Source organism: Meriones unguiculatus, chromosome 1 (genome assembly GCF_030254825.1).
Source record: "Meriones unguiculatus strain TT.TT164.6M chromosome 1, Bangor_MerUng_6.1, whole genome shotgun sequence".
Taxonomy (NCBI): domain Eukaryota; kingdom Metazoa; phylum Chordata; class Mammalia; order Rodentia; family Muridae; genus Meriones; species Meriones unguiculatus.
This window is the reverse complement of record NC_083349.1, coordinates 8,602,961-8,621,886: the sequence shown is the minus strand read 5'-3', so window position 1 is coordinate 8,621,886 and position 18,926 is coordinate 8,602,961. Positions and strand designations below refer to the sequence as shown.

Below are 18,926 nucleotides of genomic sequence, written 5' to 3'. Positions count from 1 at the left end.
AGTGGTGAGAGAAGAGCATGGATTAGCAGGGCAGGAAGTGGTGGGAGAGTAGGGAGTGTCGGTTGTGGGAACGGTGGAGGGAGATGGAACTGTGCACACGATCTCTCTCGTTTTCCTCTTCACTGACCCCAGAACACCTTCCCTGAGCTTGGCACCAGTCAGGGGTCTAAGCTTACAGAACCTGAGCTTTGACCTGAGATTCCCTTCAGACTGCACATCCCGCTCCAATGAGTTGTTGAAAGAGAGTGTGATAGATATTGCAAGACAGGCAGGCTATTCCAAGTTCATGGGGCCTGAGCAGCTGTTCGAGAAAAGGGTACCTGGCTATTCCCTGTGTAAACTCACCAGCTCCCTTTTACTCCCACAACCCCCAGGACTCTTACATGGCAATCAGTGCCTGTGGAACATGGTGGGTATCCATCAGTCTCGAAGACTCAGTCACACCCGCTTTTCTTTAATGCTACCGACATGCCGTTGTTAAAAATAGGTCTTCGGTTACAGATGTCACTGGGAATCAGACAGAGGGGATCATGGAGTTAAGGGAGAATGTTCTGGAGCCCGGCATCATGGCTTCCAATGTGTCAGCTACCTTTGCCCTTTGTGAGCTGTTGTTGGTTATAATATTTTCTATTGATATATCTTTTAGTTAAGCAGCGGTTATTCCTAAACAGCTGTATGACCGAATCACCACACAGAGACTAGGATTTGTTTAATTAACCTAGAGCTCAATGCTGGGCAATAGTTACTCTGCTCCAGCTACATATTGATGGAAACACCACAGGGCCCCCAAGTCTAGCCTAGCTAGGCCCCAGACGCTGAACACAGTGGGAAGACCTCCCAGCTTAGCTCCCCCAAGGCCAGGCTTCGTACCCTGGAAAGGATGGCCCCACTGATTGTTGTTTGCAGTGGACAGACATGATTTGATTCTAAGCACTGGCATCTTGGTGGGCATCTGAGCTCCTTTCGTGCTTCTGCTAGGCTGGAGGTTGGGGAGCATGGTGTGTGCACCCAGGAGCTAGCTGGATGGCTAAGTGAGACGGCAAGCAGAAGCTGGATCCAGATATGCCACAAGGTGGCTTGTGCGGCTTCTCCAAGGATGTGGGAAAGCTGTTGGGCATGCACAAGGCCTGTGAAGGGCCAAGCAAGTGAGGAGGCAAAAGAATGTCAGAACTCTCACGTCATTGGAGTATTCACATATTGGCAGTGTCAAAGCCTCGACTAGCCATCACTTTCCTGGTTTCACTAGGTAGTAATTACAGATAGTGAGGAGATGGAGGGGGGTGTGGGGTTGAACTTGGTCCTGTCTCTCTCCAGTTCTCTGTGCCTCCATGTCCCCCTCACAATCGATGAATACTTGGCGTATGCCCATGTTTGCTCTACACATACTCAGAATGAACAACAGATTAGTGATGATGGATCTGGTTCCAAGGAGCATACACCTGAACCTCCTACATCATTCACTGCCTACTCGGATCCCCGCAGTTGGCCATGGCACTGTAACAGGTGGTTTAAATTATCTACTTGACACAGTCTAGAATCACCAGGGTGAAATGTCTGAATGGGTAAGTGTCAGAATTAGGCTAGACTGTGGACATGTATGTGCGGGATGACCCTGACTGTGTTAACTGACACAGAAAGACCCAGCCCACTGAGGGCAGCACCATTCCATGGGTTTGGGTCCTGGATTGTATGAGAGTGGAGAAAGTGAACTGAGCACTGGCATGCATGCATCCCTTTCTGCTCTTGACCATGGATGTGACTGGCTGCTAAAATGACCTTGGGCTGTCTTCAGTCCCATTAATAACCATTTACCACCCACTTCTGTATCTGACCTAAAATTCTTTTGACTCACAGATACAATGTCATCAAAAGTATCTGAAGCCAACAGCAAAGACCCACTTTGCTGTAACCCATCTACCCAATCTCCTTAACATTGTGATTGTGACAGCGTTGATTTATGACCTTTTTTGTTCTATGAACATTAAGAGCTCAGATAAACATGTCCATGATGGAATATGTCATTTGGCACAACCCAAATCCAAGTTCCTAGGCTATGGTCACCCATATTTGGCTCATAGTAGACTATCATCTACTCCTTTTGGACCAAGAGCTATTTTTCAGACAAGCTCATCCACAGAAACGGACTTTCTCTGCTTACACAAGGCCTGTGGATCCACCTGGGAAAGACTGACAGACCTAGTCTTGCTTGGGTTCAGAAAGGATGTCCCAAAGTCAACTGCAGAAACAGAACTCAAGTCCTGGTCATCTCCCCTGACCCACAGCTTCCCCCCTCCATCTCTTGAGCACCTTTGACCTTGTTTCTCTCCCCGAGGTGGGGAAAGGTTTCTTCTCAATCAAAGTTCCTTAATTTGAGTAGGAACACCAGTGAGTGGCCCAGCCTGAGACCCACCCCACGGGAGAGGACTGACTACTGTCACTATTAATGCTAGTCTGCTATACTTGCAGACAGGAGTCTAGCATACTGTCTTCTGAGAGGCTTCGCCCAACAGCTGATGGAGACAGATGCAGAGACCCAAGGCCAAACAATGGGCTGGGCTGTGGAAGAGTAGGAGGAAGGCTAGAAGGATCCAGAGAGGTCAAGAACACCACAATAAGACCTACAGAGTAATCTAGCCTGGGCCCACAGGGGCTCACAGAGACTGAACCACCAACCAAAGAACAGGATTGAACCTAGGCCGTCGACACATATGAAGATGTGCAGCTCAGTCATCATGTGGGTTCCCTGACGATAGATGTAGCACTGTCTCTGACTCTTGTTACTTGCCACTGCATCACTTTTCCCTCGCTGGACTACCTTATCACTCCCTGGTGGAGGGGATGTGCTTAATCCTGCTGTGACTTGAGAGGCCAGGGTGGATTGGTACCAATTGGGGGCCTCCTCTTCTCTGGGAGGGAGGAGAGGAGAAATGGGAGGAGGGAGTGTGGGGGTAGGACTGGGAGGAGAGGAGGAAGGGAGCTGGGATGAGGATGTAAAGTGATTACATAAATAAATGGAGGGGAAAAGAAGACATTAGTGGGAACTCCACTGAGGAGCAGAGCAGCTAAACTTGGAAGATTAGCCAGGAAAAGACTGGACCATGAAGTCCTCCCAACACCCATCAGCACTTTTCATCTGATCCCCTCAGGCAGAGACTAAAATGGGAGGCCTCATCCACAGAAGGCACCCTGAACTTAGCATGCAGCCTCACCTGGCCTAACTTGTCCCAGAGCAGAGAGGAACTTTGTCCCAACCATGGCCCATACTTTGAGCTGGTCATTTTTCCCCAAGTCATTTACTACTCTTTTAAAAGCACCTACAGCCCCACCCCCATTTCCTTCTCCTTTATGAAGAGGGCATTCAAGTTTCAACCATCTGCAAGCTTTCTTAAGTCTACCAAGAACATTAATACCCTTATATCATGTCTTTTTTCCTAATACTTCATTGTCAGTTCATTTTTTATAAGCTTTAGAGGGCTTAAAGGAAATCTCATACTGCTACAGCCAGGGAACCGTGACTCCATGGAACATCCTGACAGCCAGAAGCTGCACAAAGCTAGTTCTGTGGGCTCTAGGCAAGGGACCACCTGAACAGTGGTCCACTCCTGAAGGCAGAGATGGCACAAGAACAGGAGGTCTGTTGTGCAGAGGGCAGGGAACAGCACACTTTGGGTCAGAATATTAAAGAAATAGCTGCCTATTATAAGAATGGTACCAACAACAGCCTATTAGAAGAATGGTAATGACAGTACATGGATTCATCCCTGAAGGAACAGAGTGGTGTCCCGGAAAGGCAACAGGAACCAAATCAGATAGAAACCTCTGGATCCTGGGAAAGTGTTAAGACCTGTTCCCAATGAGCTAAAGGCCCAACAGTGTTCATCTGTGTTCCCAAAACGTTGTGCCAGAGAGACCTGAGTTGTCACTGTCCCCAGACTCCTCCCTGTTTCTAGACATGTCCACAAAACCACACCCAACATTCACCAGTGACCAGCAGGATGGCCTTGTGCAAACTACTTCTCACTGTCACTTCTACATCTTGACACATGGTATGGGGTTTCCCACCCATTGTTCTAGTCGTAATTTATTGTGTCCCCGGACAAGTCTATTTCCTTCTGCGATTTTCTGTCTCCCAGGTTTTCAGTGTGAGTGGCATGAACTTGCTACCCTCCCCAAGAGACAGAACATAGAACACATGCTAGGAAACACAAGGACTGTTTGGATCCTTCCTGGCTTGCCTATATCGTCTAAGCAGAGAACAGAAGGCTGGACTGGAACGCAAGGACCACAGATACCTTGTTCCAGGACTTATGTACACTTTGCCGAACATTGTGACAGACCCTGCCATCTGGCTGCCCACAGCCTCTCCAGGACACTCAGTGGAGAGATGAAGCTCAATCTGGACAAAGAAACCTCTCAGTGCCAGGCCCAAATCTTGCCGAGGCTGCGGCTTACTCGACATTTGATGCCACCTCCCCCACATGCTGTGTAGACTCCTGATGGGGACCGAGGTCTACATAGGTACACTTCAAATAAAGTTGTACAATGGTTTTGTTTTGTTTTGTTTTTTTCTTGAGTACAGCTTTCCAGGCTCTTGTAAAGCCTTCCCAGGGTGAAAGCTTTCCTCAGCTATGGAGGCTGTCCCTGTGGGAAGGCCGAGTTGAGGGAGCCCTGCTCTACTTTCTGGAGGATGGAGGTCTGTCTCACTCTTATTCTGGACCCAGTTTGCAGTAGCCCTGTGCATTTTGTGTACTTAGATAAGGCCTTTCCTGTGTCCTGGTCTAAACTGGCTGTCTTTCAGAGACCTGATTGACTAGCAGAAGCCCAGAGAGCAGATGGCTTGCATCTGTCCTGCTCTGGCTGTCCTCCACACTTGGCCCACGGCAGGACAGGCACAAGGCCTTTTGGCACATTGCACAGACCCCAGGACACCGCTGTTGACTGACTGTGTGATGTATGAGATCTACACACTCTCCTTGGTTTGACAAGGAGAAAGCAGAACTACCTATTCAGTGAGCTGGAGTGGCCAAACAGCTATGTATAACAGCAGCAAATCCCAAGGGGAGATTCTAAAAACACTCATGGGGCTGAAAGCTCAGCCCTCCACTCACGATGTGGCTGAACTGTGTGCCCACTGACATCAAGGCTGTTTCAAAAGGACTGCAGGCAGCTGATCAAAGAAGCACACCGAAACCCAAGTATGAACAAGTATTTTAATAGCTGAAACTCGAAGTCATTGTGCTCCTGGTTCCAGGATTCCTAAGAGGCATCTTTGGCCATCTCAGAAGCCAGGGTCACCCACCTGTGGTCTCAGGGCATCGACTTCCTCTGGGTGCTGACTTGGAGGAAAAGCATAAACACGCCCAAGACCACGGCTGAGAGGACCCTCCTCTTATCTATGTGTCCAGTCAACTGCATTAGTTGGACAACTTGGGCTAAGGGAAGGGACAAATGTCGACTGTTTAAGCAGGAACAGCCCAACCTTACAGGAAAAAGCACGCAGCATTCATAGCATACAGAGGACAGGCTTCTGCCTGTGTACCTGCAGCATTACATTTGTTTTGCCCGCAAACTATCGAGAAGGATTCTGTCGGCAGGGTGTTCCCTGAACAAGCAAAATGTGGGACAAAAGTCCTGGATGTCCTGTGTCACCAGCTCAGTGTTCTCATGTGTCATCCATTGGAGAGTCTTTGAGCAAAACCTGAAGTCCAGCTTCTGCCTCTGCCTACGGGTCAATTTCTTCAGGAATCACCGTAATCATAATGTCTTCATTGCCCCTGCGGACAATCATGTTCAGGGTGTTTTCCTTTTTAATGACATCACTGACATCATTGGCTGTGACCACCGACTGTCCATTGATGCTGATGATGACGTCATTTTCCTTGAGCCCTCCACTGAAACACAAAGGAAAACATGCTGGTAATGTTTCTATTCCCAGTTATCAAGAAAGGCAAAGCTTAGAATCGAAAAGCCCAGAACAAATAGGGGTTACAGGAAATGGTGGTGAACTCAGACAGAAATTACTTCAACCACAGTAGACAGCATTTTCTGTGGTTTTTTTTAGGCCAAATCACTGGTGTCCATTGCAGAAATGCCTATGACATTTATGTGAACTATGATTGACTGTCCTCAGAGGGGACAAGGAAACACCAGGTACCATCCGCCAAATACTACAACCACAGCCAATTCGCCCAGAAATGGCATTGTACTTGATAAGGTGATTCCTCCACGAATGCTGGCTGCCTCTCTCCAGAGACAACTCCTTTGTCCTGTGTCTGAAACTTTAGTTCATACGTGACAGGATCACTATGCTACCAAAGTCCTCCTTGTTGTAATACCAATGCACAGACTTTTTCCACAAAGGGCCAGATGGAAAAGAGCTTAAGCTTCCCAGAGTATTTGGTCTCTGAGTCTTAGCTATTCAATTCTGCTGCAGCAGCATAAAAACTGCTCCAGACAAGATGTCATCTTGTCTGGGGACACAATTGTGGTCCAATAAAACACATGTCCACATTTACATTTCAGAGAATTTACAGTATCACAAACCAGTGGCATCTGGATTTTTTTTTTCCAACCATGAAAAAGTGCAAATACTACTTTTTCTCAGTTCAGGGGTCATCCACTAAGAGGCATCAGGCCAGGTCTGGCCCCAGGGCCTCCTGTACAGCTCTTCAGTCCTTATTGCTCCCTAGATGTCACGAGGGTCCAGAAAACAAGTCTACATTTTGGCTGAACTACTTCTTCCGCTATTTTGATGTCAGTGGGGCTTTTTTTCTACAGGTGTTGACAGATACGACTTCACAGTCACAAACACAACTAGAGAAGGCTCTGGGAAGAGTGACTTCTGCTCTGCAGAACTCTCTCTAGAGCCAGGCTTCCCTGGGACTTCCAGAAAACCCAGCAGTGAGGGTTCTTCCTATCTGGATGACCCCAGAGATGACCCAAGGTAAGAAACATCCTTCTGTGGACAAGCCCTGAGTCCAACAGTCAGAAGCCCTGGCTGATAGGGGGCGCTGTGCCAACGTGGTCATCTGAGCCAGCACAAGAGAGAACGCTGGCTCCTGTCCCACAAATCACACGGATATTAGAAAAAAGGGAGGACTTCTCACTCACGCTTCTGCCGGGGTGTCAGGAATTACTTCAATGATATACGCTCCAGAGAGTACATCCGGGAAGTCTCGGTGGCGGTCCTTCAGCTCCTTGGCCTTACTGCTTAGGAGAGAAAACCCTGGTGTTACTATTAACCTCCCACGGCCTTTTTGTGCCAACACTCTCACCAAATTCCCTTCTTATTCTCAACTTCACGTCTTCTGATTCTACTCAGTCATGACACATACACAGGCTTTGGCACAGCATAACACTTACATGGAGGTCCAAGGATAACCTCCGTCCTTGCCTTGTACCTTGAGACAAGGTCTCTTGTTTGCTGCTGCATATATCAGGCAAGTTGGCCTGCGATGGGGATTCTCCTGTGTTTACCTCCCATCTCCACAGAAAAATCCCTGGGGCTACAGACATGTATTTCTATGCCTGACTTTACACAGGTCCTAGAGATTTGAACTCAGCTCCTCATGCTTGCATAGTAAGCACTCTACCCACTGAGCTATCATCCCAAACCCCTTTCTAATTTAACATGGCCTGTCTAGCCGGGTCTGTTGTCGAATGCCTGTAATCCCAGCACTCAGGGAGGCAGAGGCAGGCGGATCTCTGTGAATCTGAGGCTGGCCTGTTCTACAAAGTGAGTCCAGGACAGCGTAGGTGACACAGAGAAACCCTGTCTCAAAAAATCAAGAAGGAGGAGGAGAAGGATGAAGAGGAAGAAGGAGGAGGAGGAGAAAGTAATGGCCGGCCTGCCAGCATCAACAGTTCGCTGTAAAATACATAGCCGGAAACCAGACTAGTTGGTTAACCATCAGCATAGGACTTGTGCTGTGGCTGGTTGTCAATGCCGAGGCTGAGCTGTACCTGGCTACACAGTAGGCACACCTGCACAGTTAACCTCACTGTGAAGGGGGGGAGGGGTGCCAAGCACCCAGTACAGTGAGCTGAGACGCGTGAGCCTCGGGGAACAACCCAGGAAGTCCTTCCCCAACACTTCCATCTCTTACGTTTCCAAGGACAAGCCATGAGACTTCAGTCTCAGCAGGCTGTCCCATCCTTGGCAACACTAAGAAAAGTACCATTGTTCATAACCTGTTTGGAATGTCTTAATATTTTGACAATTGGATAAAACAGCACTCTCAATACATCCTGCTCTTGAATGACTCAGACATGCCCGTCAATGCGGTTTCCTGTGTTTTATGCAGGTTTCCCCCAGCCCCCTTCAGTTTGTCAGAAGCCTGGCAACCCCAGACAGCAACTTCCACCCTCAGGAAAACAACTCCATCAGTCACCAGCACCCGGAGGCAGGGCCTGCCCTGGCATTCCTACGGCCACACCCCACAAAGCAGTGTGCCGGGGAGGTGGGTGCTCCAGGCTGGGGTGGGCACTGGGGCACTCCTGGAATGCAAGTTTCAACAGAACAAGTGGTGAGAGGCAGGCACGAAAGTGTGCAGGAGTTAGCCAGCCTTCTGCTGTCCAGGCCTGCCTTCAGGGAGGACTGCAGAGTTCTCCAGGTGGCCAGAAAGGCAAAAACAAAGAGGCCTAAACCCATAGCCCCTCCCCTAGCCCAGTATGACTTACTTTTGAGCAGAAACCAAGATTTCCAAAGGAAATAGCTTCCTTTCAAGAATGCCCATGAAGCCGTGTGAAGCCCAAGTTTTTATAAATACAGGACAGACATTTATATTTATATAATTATGTGTCCTGTTTACCCACCTAGATGTGAGCGACATCATTCGGATCCCAATATACTTCTTCTTGGTGACAGCTTTCCCTGGTGTGACAACATAGGGACAGAAGGTCAGCCCAGTTCATAGGAGTGTGGGGACATAGGAATCAGAGTTCCAATGCTCCAGTTTGTAGCATAAGCCAGAGGGGGGCACCCAAAGACCGTGGTTCAGTGCTGGCCTGGATTCCAGCTCTACAGGGAGACCTCTCACTTCAAAAAATGGTCAAAGACTCTGGCATGACCCTTTGTTGCTAACCCCTGTGGGTATCTGGAATGAGACCCCCTTTCTTCAGCCTCTTTTGCCACCACCCTGGTAACATATTTGCTCTCAATTCGAACGGGCTGATCTTAGAGACTGTCACCTTCCCCTTTCCCAAGTCCTCAAGGGGCAGCTAGGCCTCCGGTCTGAACCTGCAAAGATCCCCAGAATGCCTGGACCTAATTACCTTTGGCCTGTCTGTCATGGGACTCCGTCAGGAACTTCTTTATCTTATCAGATGGAATTGCAAAGGAGATGCCCGCCGTCACCTTCAAGGTATTAATCCCAATCACCTCACCATCCTGAAAAGCAAGGGGCATGGCTCACTAAGTCCAGGAGGGTCAGAAACAGGCACAGGCTGAAAGGGAGCAGAGAATCTCTACCACGGGAGTCTTTGAGATGTGTTGCCAGGAGTGGCGCCTCACACCTGCAATTCCAGCATTCAAGAGCAACTGAGATAGGATCGTTGTGAGATCCTGGCTGGCCTGAACTATGGCTTGAGACCTAGTTTCAAAAAAAAAAAAATTGAGAGGAAGATGCTATCTATCTTGACTGATCACCACATACTCTGCCCCACCAATGTGTATAATTAAAATAACAATAAAAAAAGGAGTGTGGGTTGAAAAGATAACAACCTGGTTAACGCACCTGCCAACGCAAATATGAGGACTGGGAGCTGGCAGCCCCAGAGTCCAGCAGACGCTGGGTGTGGGTGGCGGCCTGCCTGTAACTCTAGGCTCAGAGGCAGAGGTGGGCTCCTAAGAGAAAGCTGGCTAGTGCAACTAGCTGCAGCACCTAGCTCTGAATTTGCCTGAGAGACCCTGTCTCCAGCGAGTAAAGGGAAAAGAGAATGAAGAGGATCCTTCATCAACACCGGGCCTCCACAGGCACAAATACACACATGCACAGGCAACACCCCCACCCCCAATACACACACACACACACACACACACACACACACACAGCCATATACACACAAACGCTCACATATGCAGACACATGGGTAGCAAGGAGAAGTAGTTGGGCTATGTCTGAGACGCAGGAAGACTGCAGACTGCAAAGAGGCCTGCAGATGACAGAGGGATAGACATTTGGGTACTTGTGTCCTGCCAGCCACACTCAGCTGTGGAAGGAGTGACACAGGCTCCAGGCAGGGTTATCTTGCTACGCATGCAGATGATTTCGAAATCCACAATATTCTCTCTTTTCTGGAAGGATGTCTCCAGAGTCTCTGAGGTGCTAAGGTGACTATTTGCTCCTTCTTCCCCTCCTGTTTCCTATGATCTTGAGGTGACTGAAGATGCTGAATTGGGCCCACAGGCCTTACTCCCAACAGGTACCCTAAGGGTATGGCAGGCACGGGGACAAGTGAGGATGTGCCTCTTCCCTGAGAAGTTTCTGGTGAACTAATGCCATGCTGACAAAAAGAACTTTCAGTATAAACCGCTCCTGGTATACTCCATACATGCCATTCCTGACACCAGGGAACCCAGCAGGAAGTATTGTTGGGTGGCCTCGATATTCCACTCTCTTAAACAGCCCCCAAGCTCTGGCATTCTGTGACCTGAAGCCTTGGATTTTATGCTGAAGTATTAAAGTCTAGGTGAAGTGAGACATCTGTGAGCAAACAGGTGGTTCCCGTCACACCCACAGGCATTCAGGGAGGGTTCCGGCATGGAGACGAGCCAGGCCAGCTCATCTCCACTCAGCCACCCTCAAGGCTGATGGCACCTTTCCGCAGCTGGCAGCACTTCAGGGACGTTACATCCCCTTCCTGACTGGGCTTGAGCTCCATGGCATCCACCTGTGGCTGGAACACAAGAGTGTCCTCTGGCCTTACTTCGTCTAGAAAGGGCTGGTGGGGTAAGGGGCAAAGGCACAGAGCATTCACTCACAGCTCACTATAAAGTTAATCACATGTTCTGACAAGCTCGTGTCCAAAGAGAAAGCAAAGAAAATAGCACGCCCACAGTCGAAACAAACATGGCATAGGTAGTGAAAGGCCTTACCAGGTTTACTAAGGGGCCTCCAGAGTTTCCATACTGAAACGGAACAGAAAGGGAAAAATGGTCAGGTCTGTATCCTATCACCCCCAATCAATGTCTCTGTCCCGCAGGTTTCAAAGCACTGTGCCAAAGCAGCCACCAGGGAGCTTCCCCAGGCTTTGTCTCTGCTCACCTAATATTTGACTAAGAAAAAGGATCTTGACAATTTTCACTAAGCTTGGGATGTGTCGTAGTTAGGATGTGTCGTAGTTAGATGATTTAGTCCCAAGCCCACCGTGAACACCTAACCCCACTTTCACCTCCTCCTCAGGTGAGACTGGCCACCCACTTGCTTCAAGACACCAGAGTTCAACTCTGTGCAGCTTCAACACACATACACACAAGCATCCCACTAGGACTACTCTCCACACGGTTTTTTTCTAGTTCCGGGAATTCATGCAGACTGCAAGCCAGCTTCCTCTAGCAAGACCTTGTCCCCACCCCAGTAGGTGGAGGGAGCGGAAGGCTCACGTTGATGATGGCATCTGTCTGAATGTAGTCCATATCGGAGTTCCGGAGCCCCAGCTCTTTGCCGCCTCGCTGGGTGGTACTGACGATCCCAGTGGTGACTGTGTTTTGAAGGGAAAAGGGGCTTCCGATGGCGACCACAAACTCTCCTGGTCGAAGCTCCGAGGAGCGGCCCAGCAGCAAGACTGGCAGCTTTCCCTGTAAGCACAAAGGCCGGCGCTGGTGCACTGCAGCTTAGCAAGTTGGAGCATGCAAATACAGGGGACCCAGAGGAGTCCTGGTATTTAGGGCCTGAGCTTGGGGCAGACACTCCTCTTCTGAGGGCCAAGCCCCTGCCATAATCCATATACCACAGGTCATTAGCAAGTCAATGAAACAGAAAACACCTGTGTCAAGGAAAATGGGAAAAGGTGACAGACCATTTCTAGGCCTCACTCACATCTTGGAACTATCTGTGCAGCTGGACAGATGACAAGGGGAGATGACCTAGGTTTAAGACTTAGAGATTAAAGGCCCAGACAAGGCATCCTGAGCCCATGCACCTCAGGGGGAGAGAGGAACCTCGGGTCTACTTTCCTACATGCATAGCCTTCCTGAGGCCTGAGATGTGGGGAACCCTGAGGGCAGGGACTCACACTGACTCCCTGGTGCACCCAGTGGTGGTGAGGCACAAAGATGAGCAGAGGAGCTGGCAGCACCCAGCCCAGGACCCAGGTGGTGGACTGTCTCTCCTGCCCGCCCTGGGAAGGCCCCTATCACTACCCCTGCTCCCAGCTTAGGCAGGCTGAGGATACAGCTGAAGAAGTCCCATCTCCCATGCCCTCTAGATACTGGGCAGAGTCAAGAGCCAGTAACTCCTCATAACAAAATAGAACCCTCTGAAGGCAGGGAAGGTTGATGGGCTGGGGAATGTGGCTGGAAGCTGCCTTCCTTCACTAGCACGGCCCCCAGGCTCTGCTTTCTTCCTCCCACATAGCCCAGCAATCCTGAGTTCCGTATGCATTGCTCATGGAGTCCAATAAAGAGCTAGTCCTGGCTACCTGCCAAGAGAAACTCTTTAAATTCATTCACCTTGATAAACAATAAGCTAAAAAAAAAAAGGCTCTTGTGTGGGTGGAGGTAGGATAGGTAGAGACCAGTGACTTTAGCATCTCCTATCCCCTCTGAAAAGAGAACTGAGCCACTGATTAGCTGAGGCAATTGTTTAGGAGACAAGGGAGGCTCCAGGACCTGGGTGACTTGAGATAGAACTGAACTCATCTACCCCACAGAACCATGACATCTATACACACACACACACACACACACACACACACACACACAGCCAGTAAGGCCGATACTGGCTAAGAAAACTCATGTAGGAAGACAGAGTGCAAACTCTCACCAGCCAGGAGCCTGAGAACCCCCACAGCCCCACAGAGCACCAGCCATCTTTGGCACAGGCTGGGGCCAGGCTGCCACCGAAATTCTGCATGAGCCTACATCTGAGAAACGGGACTAAGACGGTCCACCAATATCACTGGTCTCTTGTAAGAAACCAGAGAACTAGGAGCCTGAATGGCTCTCTGGAAACAGCCTGCTTAGCTGGCTTATCAGCCAAGCGTCAGCTATTCACTAGCTTTCAAATCCCTGAAAACTCAACGAAGGATTCCAGCAACTGTGCTGTGACTAGCCAGTGCATGTCACCTTCCCAGACACAGGCTATGACCCTTTCACTTTAAGGTCACCTGAGGCCAGAGCCTATGGCATTCCCTGCACAGACCCACTCAGCATCCAATGGCACGTAGCAAACTCAGCGCGATGTGTTTACCCTGGGTGGACGCCAACAGTCCCCGCCAGCAAGCTCTGCCAAAAATGACCTCAGCAATCACGGCAGGGTGGGGCAGAGTCTGGCTGCTGCTATGTGCTCGGCCACACTGGAGGAGGCCCACCAGGACAGTACCATTCCTTGGGGGCCTGAGGCTGGCTGTAAGTCCTGTCTTTGAAGCTTCACAGATAACCATGAAGGGCAGGCAAGAGGACTGGCCAGAGCCTGCAGCGCGTCAGCCTGGATATCCGAGAAAGCAGAGCTACACAGAGAGAGTCAAGCTTAGACTTGGAATAGTGGGCCCAGTTACACAGTGGGGACTACCTCAAGTCTGAGGTAAGATCCACTGTGGGAGGATCTTTATCAGCATTTGGCTGGTACTACTCCCCAGCCACCGCCTCTGCTTGCTAGGAGCAAAGCCAGATGCAGGCTTTAAGTCTCAGGGCCCTTAGACAACAGGGACCTAATGACAACCCTGTCTAGAGCTTCTGTCCTAAGCCGGAGCTCAGGCCCAGAGGATGCTGGGAAAGAAGCAAATGTTTTGGGGGTAGCTGTGCAGACAAATGGCAGGGCCCTCTACATGGCAGGAGATACAGGCCTCTACAGTTAGAGCACTGGAAGGGCATGCAAGTGCTCCAAGAACAATGGTCTCACCCACTGTCACCAAAGTAATCATGGATTTGGACAAGGGGAAACCAACGATGAGAAGCCATAGAGATGCCCATGTGACCACCCTGTCCACCTGCCCAGGTAGGCAGTGCCAATGATCTTGCCTTCTTAAACACCTGTTGCAAATCATGAAGGGTGATTATGAACACAAAAGCTAAACAAGCAGATGTGTAATGACAGGGTAAGGAGAGGGATGTCACAGTCTAAGTCCTCAATTTATATGAAAGGAACAAACCTTTCCCAGCCAGGTGGCAAAGTGTTTCGGGGCACCCTGATGAGCTGGGGGTACAACACCCCTTCATACCATTTTACAGATATGGAAACTAAGGCTCAAGATGGAGGAGCTTCTCTCTGCCATTCGAAGCCTGGTGAGGCTGGAAAACCAGCCTCGGGCCTCCATCCCCATAAGGTAGGAATTATAATTCAGTTATAGGCAGAAATCCCTGCAAAGGAGAGTAAGGTGGTGCCAAGATGGCGGCCAGGCCAGATTTATAGCTCCATGAGGTCAAGCTGCCTTCAGGGGCCCTTTTGGCCCTTGCTCCCTGCAGGTGCTGGCTGGCTGTGAGCCTTAGGCTCATTAGCCTTATTCAGGTCCAAATGGGGCTCTTTCTCAGCCACAATCCTCACCCAGGCCTGTCTGCTCCGTAGGTATGCCTTCACTGGCCAAATTCCTGCTCCGTAATTGAGCTTTTAATTCTATCCCTGTCTAGACAGCCACACTCTTGGGGGGACAGAGGAGATGAAATATATATACATGGCTGGAAGGTACAGCCGTGCTGCAGCCTTGACCTACAGGCGTCCTGCCACACTTCAGGGTCCCTGCTCTGTCCGCAGGCTGCTTCATGTGCCCACATCAAAGCTGTCTCCAGGCTCCTGGCTGCAGACATTCTGTCTGGGGCTCCCTTTGAAGCAGCACCAGCCACAGGCCATCCAAGAGACCAACTCTTCTCCCAACAGCCACTTCCCACATTCCCCCCCACCCCATCTCGCAACTCAAAGCTCCCCTAAGAAGTAAACAGGACAAGCATCCATTCTGATAATCGCAAAAGCAGAGAGGAAGGAAGGGACCCACAGTTCCTGTTGGGGAGACATGAAAATTCAAGTTATGGGCATACTACAGTCATGAGATGGAAAAACAGCTCTGAGGCTCCATATCATAAAGCCAAGGAGCCCTCAGCCTTGACCAAGAGGGCCAGCAGCTTGCCCTAGGCCAAAGCTCAAGTCCTCCTAGGTTGAGGGATGTTACATAGTGAGTTCTCACCAGGCTGGAGAGAAAAAACAGCCCGAGAGGTCAGCACAGAAGATGGCTATGAAGGAGGGAGACGTATAATCAGGGCACCGCCTGATGCTGAAAGGTATCCTCAAAGTTAAGAGTGACTAGGGAAAGAGATGGCTCAGCCAGGAAGCCTCATAAAAAGCCACCTGTGGTGCCACGCATCTGTAATCCCAGCACTCCTACTTGAGATGGTAGACAGAAACAGGAGATAGAGGCAGCAGCTCATGGACCAGTTAGCCTGGATAATTATATGCAGAAGCAAGAGATATATCTGCAACAAGGTGTGTCTGAGTTAGGGTTTCCATTGCTGTGAAGAGACGCCGTGACCATGGCAACTCTTACAAAGGCTTACAGTTCAATGATTTCGTCCATTATCATCCTGGGGGGGGGGCATGGCGGCATGGAGGCACAAATGGTGCCGCAGAGGTAGCTGAGAGTTCTTCTTCTTAATCCACTGGCCGCAGGCGGGGAAGAGAGAGTGACACTGGGCTTGACTGGAGCCTCTGAAACCTCAAGGCCCACTCCCTGTGACACACTTCCTCCAACAAGGCCACACCTACTCCACATCTCTGATAGCGGCACTCCCTATGAGCCTACGAAAGCCTTTTTCATTCAAACCATTTGGGCTCCAGCACCAACATCAAACAAGCTGGTGCCAGAGAAAAGATTAGCAAGACATGCTCACACACACACCTGTTTCCGCTGTGTCCCATGCTCACAGGAGAAGTGGGGTTTGGGCTGAGTGCTTTTTTGGAGGGCTAGGTATTTTTAAAAATTTTTAATTTATTATTATTAATATTATTATGTGTCACACCACATATATGTTGGTCAGAGGACAATGTGGTGGAGTCAGTTCTCTCCTTCCACCTTTACGTGGGCTCTGGAATCACTCAGCTCATCAGGCTTACACAAGCACCTTTGCCCACTGAGCCACCTCTCTGGCCCTGGGTCCAATATTAACTCAGTCTGTTACTTGCTTGATTTCTCTGGATCTTACTTTTACCTCCTCCAACAATAAGGGAGTTGAGTCTCGTCAGTTGTGCTGATTAAGGCTCTTTCCAGATGTGGCTGTTGCTGAAAATTCCATTAGCAGTAGTTAGATGAGTAAAGTCAGAAAGGTAATGGGGGACTTAAATTGCATACAACTCCCAATGAGGCCTCAAGACTTCCAAAGCAACACGAGGAGAGATTTCTGGAATTGAACCAGCCATCCTCCAGAAAGGTCAGCAAAAAGCCAGGTCCCTTCACTAGCTCAGCTGCTGAGCCCAGGCACTCACCTCATTCCCTGAAGCTTAAAGAGAAGAGCAATAAAAACAAACCAATGAAGTCAAAATGAAAGGAAAGTTGCCAATTTTTTTTTTAACTTAATAAGCCAAGTCAGTCATTTCTTTCTCTCCTTTGAGAAGTACAACAGGTTCCTCAGTTGCAAAAATATTTTTGTTGCTGAGTCTGCAGTTCACTGTGTCTGCCAGCTGCCCGGCACACTCCTGTTTAGGGACGGGGCTTTCAGGCTGGGCCTCACATTGGCTGAAGTTTTCTTCAAAGGCTAATGTTGCAGCCACTGGCTGCAACTCAACTGAGTGATTCAACATGCCTTCTGGAAATAGTTATGTCAACCTTTCGTTTTCTTCAAAACCATGCAGTGGAGGGAACTATACAACCAACCCCAGAAAGAGGAAAGCAGATGGGGCTTGGGGAACGGGGGTGATAGAATCTAAGAACCTGCCTAAAGGAGAGGGGAGAGTGTTCAGCCTGGGTGAGGAGAAACACCGCACGTGACCAGCAAGGGTAGTGGAACCACAGACCATGGACCAGGCAGACCAAAGCCTTGCTGAGGACCAGGTACTGCACCTGTAGGGAAATGTGAAATAAAACATGGCCCCTTGTTCAAAGGATGATTTGCATTTGCTTTGGTCCTTGAAGAACAAAGAAACTCTTGGCACGTGCAGACAACCCAACTGGCCCCACAACCCAGCCCTCTGCCACCCAGCTTGTATGCTGAACCAACTGGGGTAGAGAAGTAAAGCCTGGCATCTCTTCTTCCCAAGGCCCAACCCATGGATTATGGAGGACTTCAAGGGCTTTGGCATTACCACCTGTGTGCTGGGATATGTTGGGTACCTGGATCAGAGTAGAAGCTTGCTTTGCCCGGTGACCAGAGGACATACCATTAGTCTGTCACTACAAGCCCTGTATAATTCCCTGCCCCAAATCCGTGACAGTAATCCAATGCCCACGCCTCTTCCAGACACCTTCCGGGCATGGGATATAGTTACAAACACTACACAAAGAAGACAGGAGGCAGGGTCAGAGGTCTCTGTAGCAAGGTACTGGGAAGTCCAGGAGCTATCCTGAGAAGGAAGGAGGAAAAAGCATCACCTTGGCCAAGGCTCCAAGCCCACTGAGCATTCACCATTGTCCCATTGTCCCTTTGAATGTGTGTCTAGGACAAGACACAAATTCAAAGATCAAATCGGGACAGAGGCCTCAGAGCGTAGGACCTTTCTGAGCCCAGGGCTTATAAATGCACAGTCATCTGCCAAGTGGACTAAGAATGAGGTGCTTTGAATTTAGACTTAAAAAAAAAAAAAAAGGCTCTGAATGACGGCCAGGTCAAGGGCATAACCTTGACAGAGTCAAGGGCGGCTGTGCTGAATGGAGGGATGAGATCAAGGAGCTGAGAGGTCAGGACCGGAGGGATGGCTTACATGGGTACTGGGACGACCAATGTATCCAGGCTCAGGGGACTGTGTCACTGTGTCACCAGCATCCACTTTCCCATCTGACATGTTACTGGTGTCTAAGGATGTAGGACAGACGAGAAGTTGGTTGGAAGGGAGATGAAAAAAGAGAGTGATGGAGAGAGGCAGGAGGAGAAAGAGAATGCAGGGTGCAAAGGAAGAGAAAGAATATAAACAATGAAGTGCAAGCTCCTTCCTCCTCGCCGTTTACCACCCTAATATTTAGTCTCCTGTGACATACATGAAGAAATGTTTGCTATTTTAAATATCCACAGGAGAAGAAACAGGATGTTGGTCAAGTCTTCCCGATACATCAACCCCTTTGACCACCGACCTCGGCATGGCTGCTGCTTCTGTGTCCAGTCATGGCAGATGCTCAATAAACATTTAGGAAAAAAAAAATCAACGAACAACCTTTAGAAGATCCGTTAGGCTCTTAGAAAGGACGTGGAGGGGGTGGGCAACAGTCATATTAGCTAAGGCCTAGCATTTCGGCCATGGTGACTGACCCGAAATGCCGTGGTTTGCCATTATTTATAAAGTGTTCCTGCTGTAAGATTTCAGTGTCATGTTTCACAAGTGTCTTGTCAATTAGTGTTTTTATTAGAACAATCAGTCCTCAATCCACCACAATGTCTTAACTCTCCCTTACCATACAAAGATTTCTGGGAGATTCAAAAACCAGTTAGGGGAAACTGTGTCCTATGTCCAAATAATTAAGAACTCTTTTCATTTTGAGCCTTTCAGGAAATTGACTACATAGAACGGCCTTGGATATTCCCAGAAGAAGAGCAGGAAACCCAACTAACCAAGCCAGTAAGAAACAGACAATAC

General features: G+C 49.4%; 1 protein-coding gene across 1 annotated transcript in view; it reads right to left on the bottom strand.

The window, feature by feature from the left end:
• Positions 1-5,196: 5,196 nt before the first annotated feature.
• Htra1 (HtrA serine peptidase 1) overlaps positions 5,197-18,926 on the bottom strand; it is a 44,943-nt gene continuing 31,213 nt past the window's right edge. Inside the window, exons 4-9 of the mRNA XM_021653205.2 lie at positions 11,603-11,797; positions 11,096-11,128; positions 9,274-9,388; positions 8,815-8,872; positions 7,111-7,206; positions 5,197-5,891 (exon numbers count right to left, since the gene is read on the bottom strand). Of these exons, the coding sequence (XP_021508880.1) occupies positions 5,723-5,891; positions 7,111-7,206; positions 8,815-8,872; positions 9,274-9,388; positions 11,096-11,128; positions 11,603-11,797 (666 nt within the window). The 3' untranslated portion in view covers positions 5,197-5,722. The remainder of the gene's footprint in view (positions 5,892-7,110; positions 7,207-8,814; positions 8,873-9,273; positions 9,389-11,095; positions 11,129-11,602; positions 11,798-18,926) is intronic.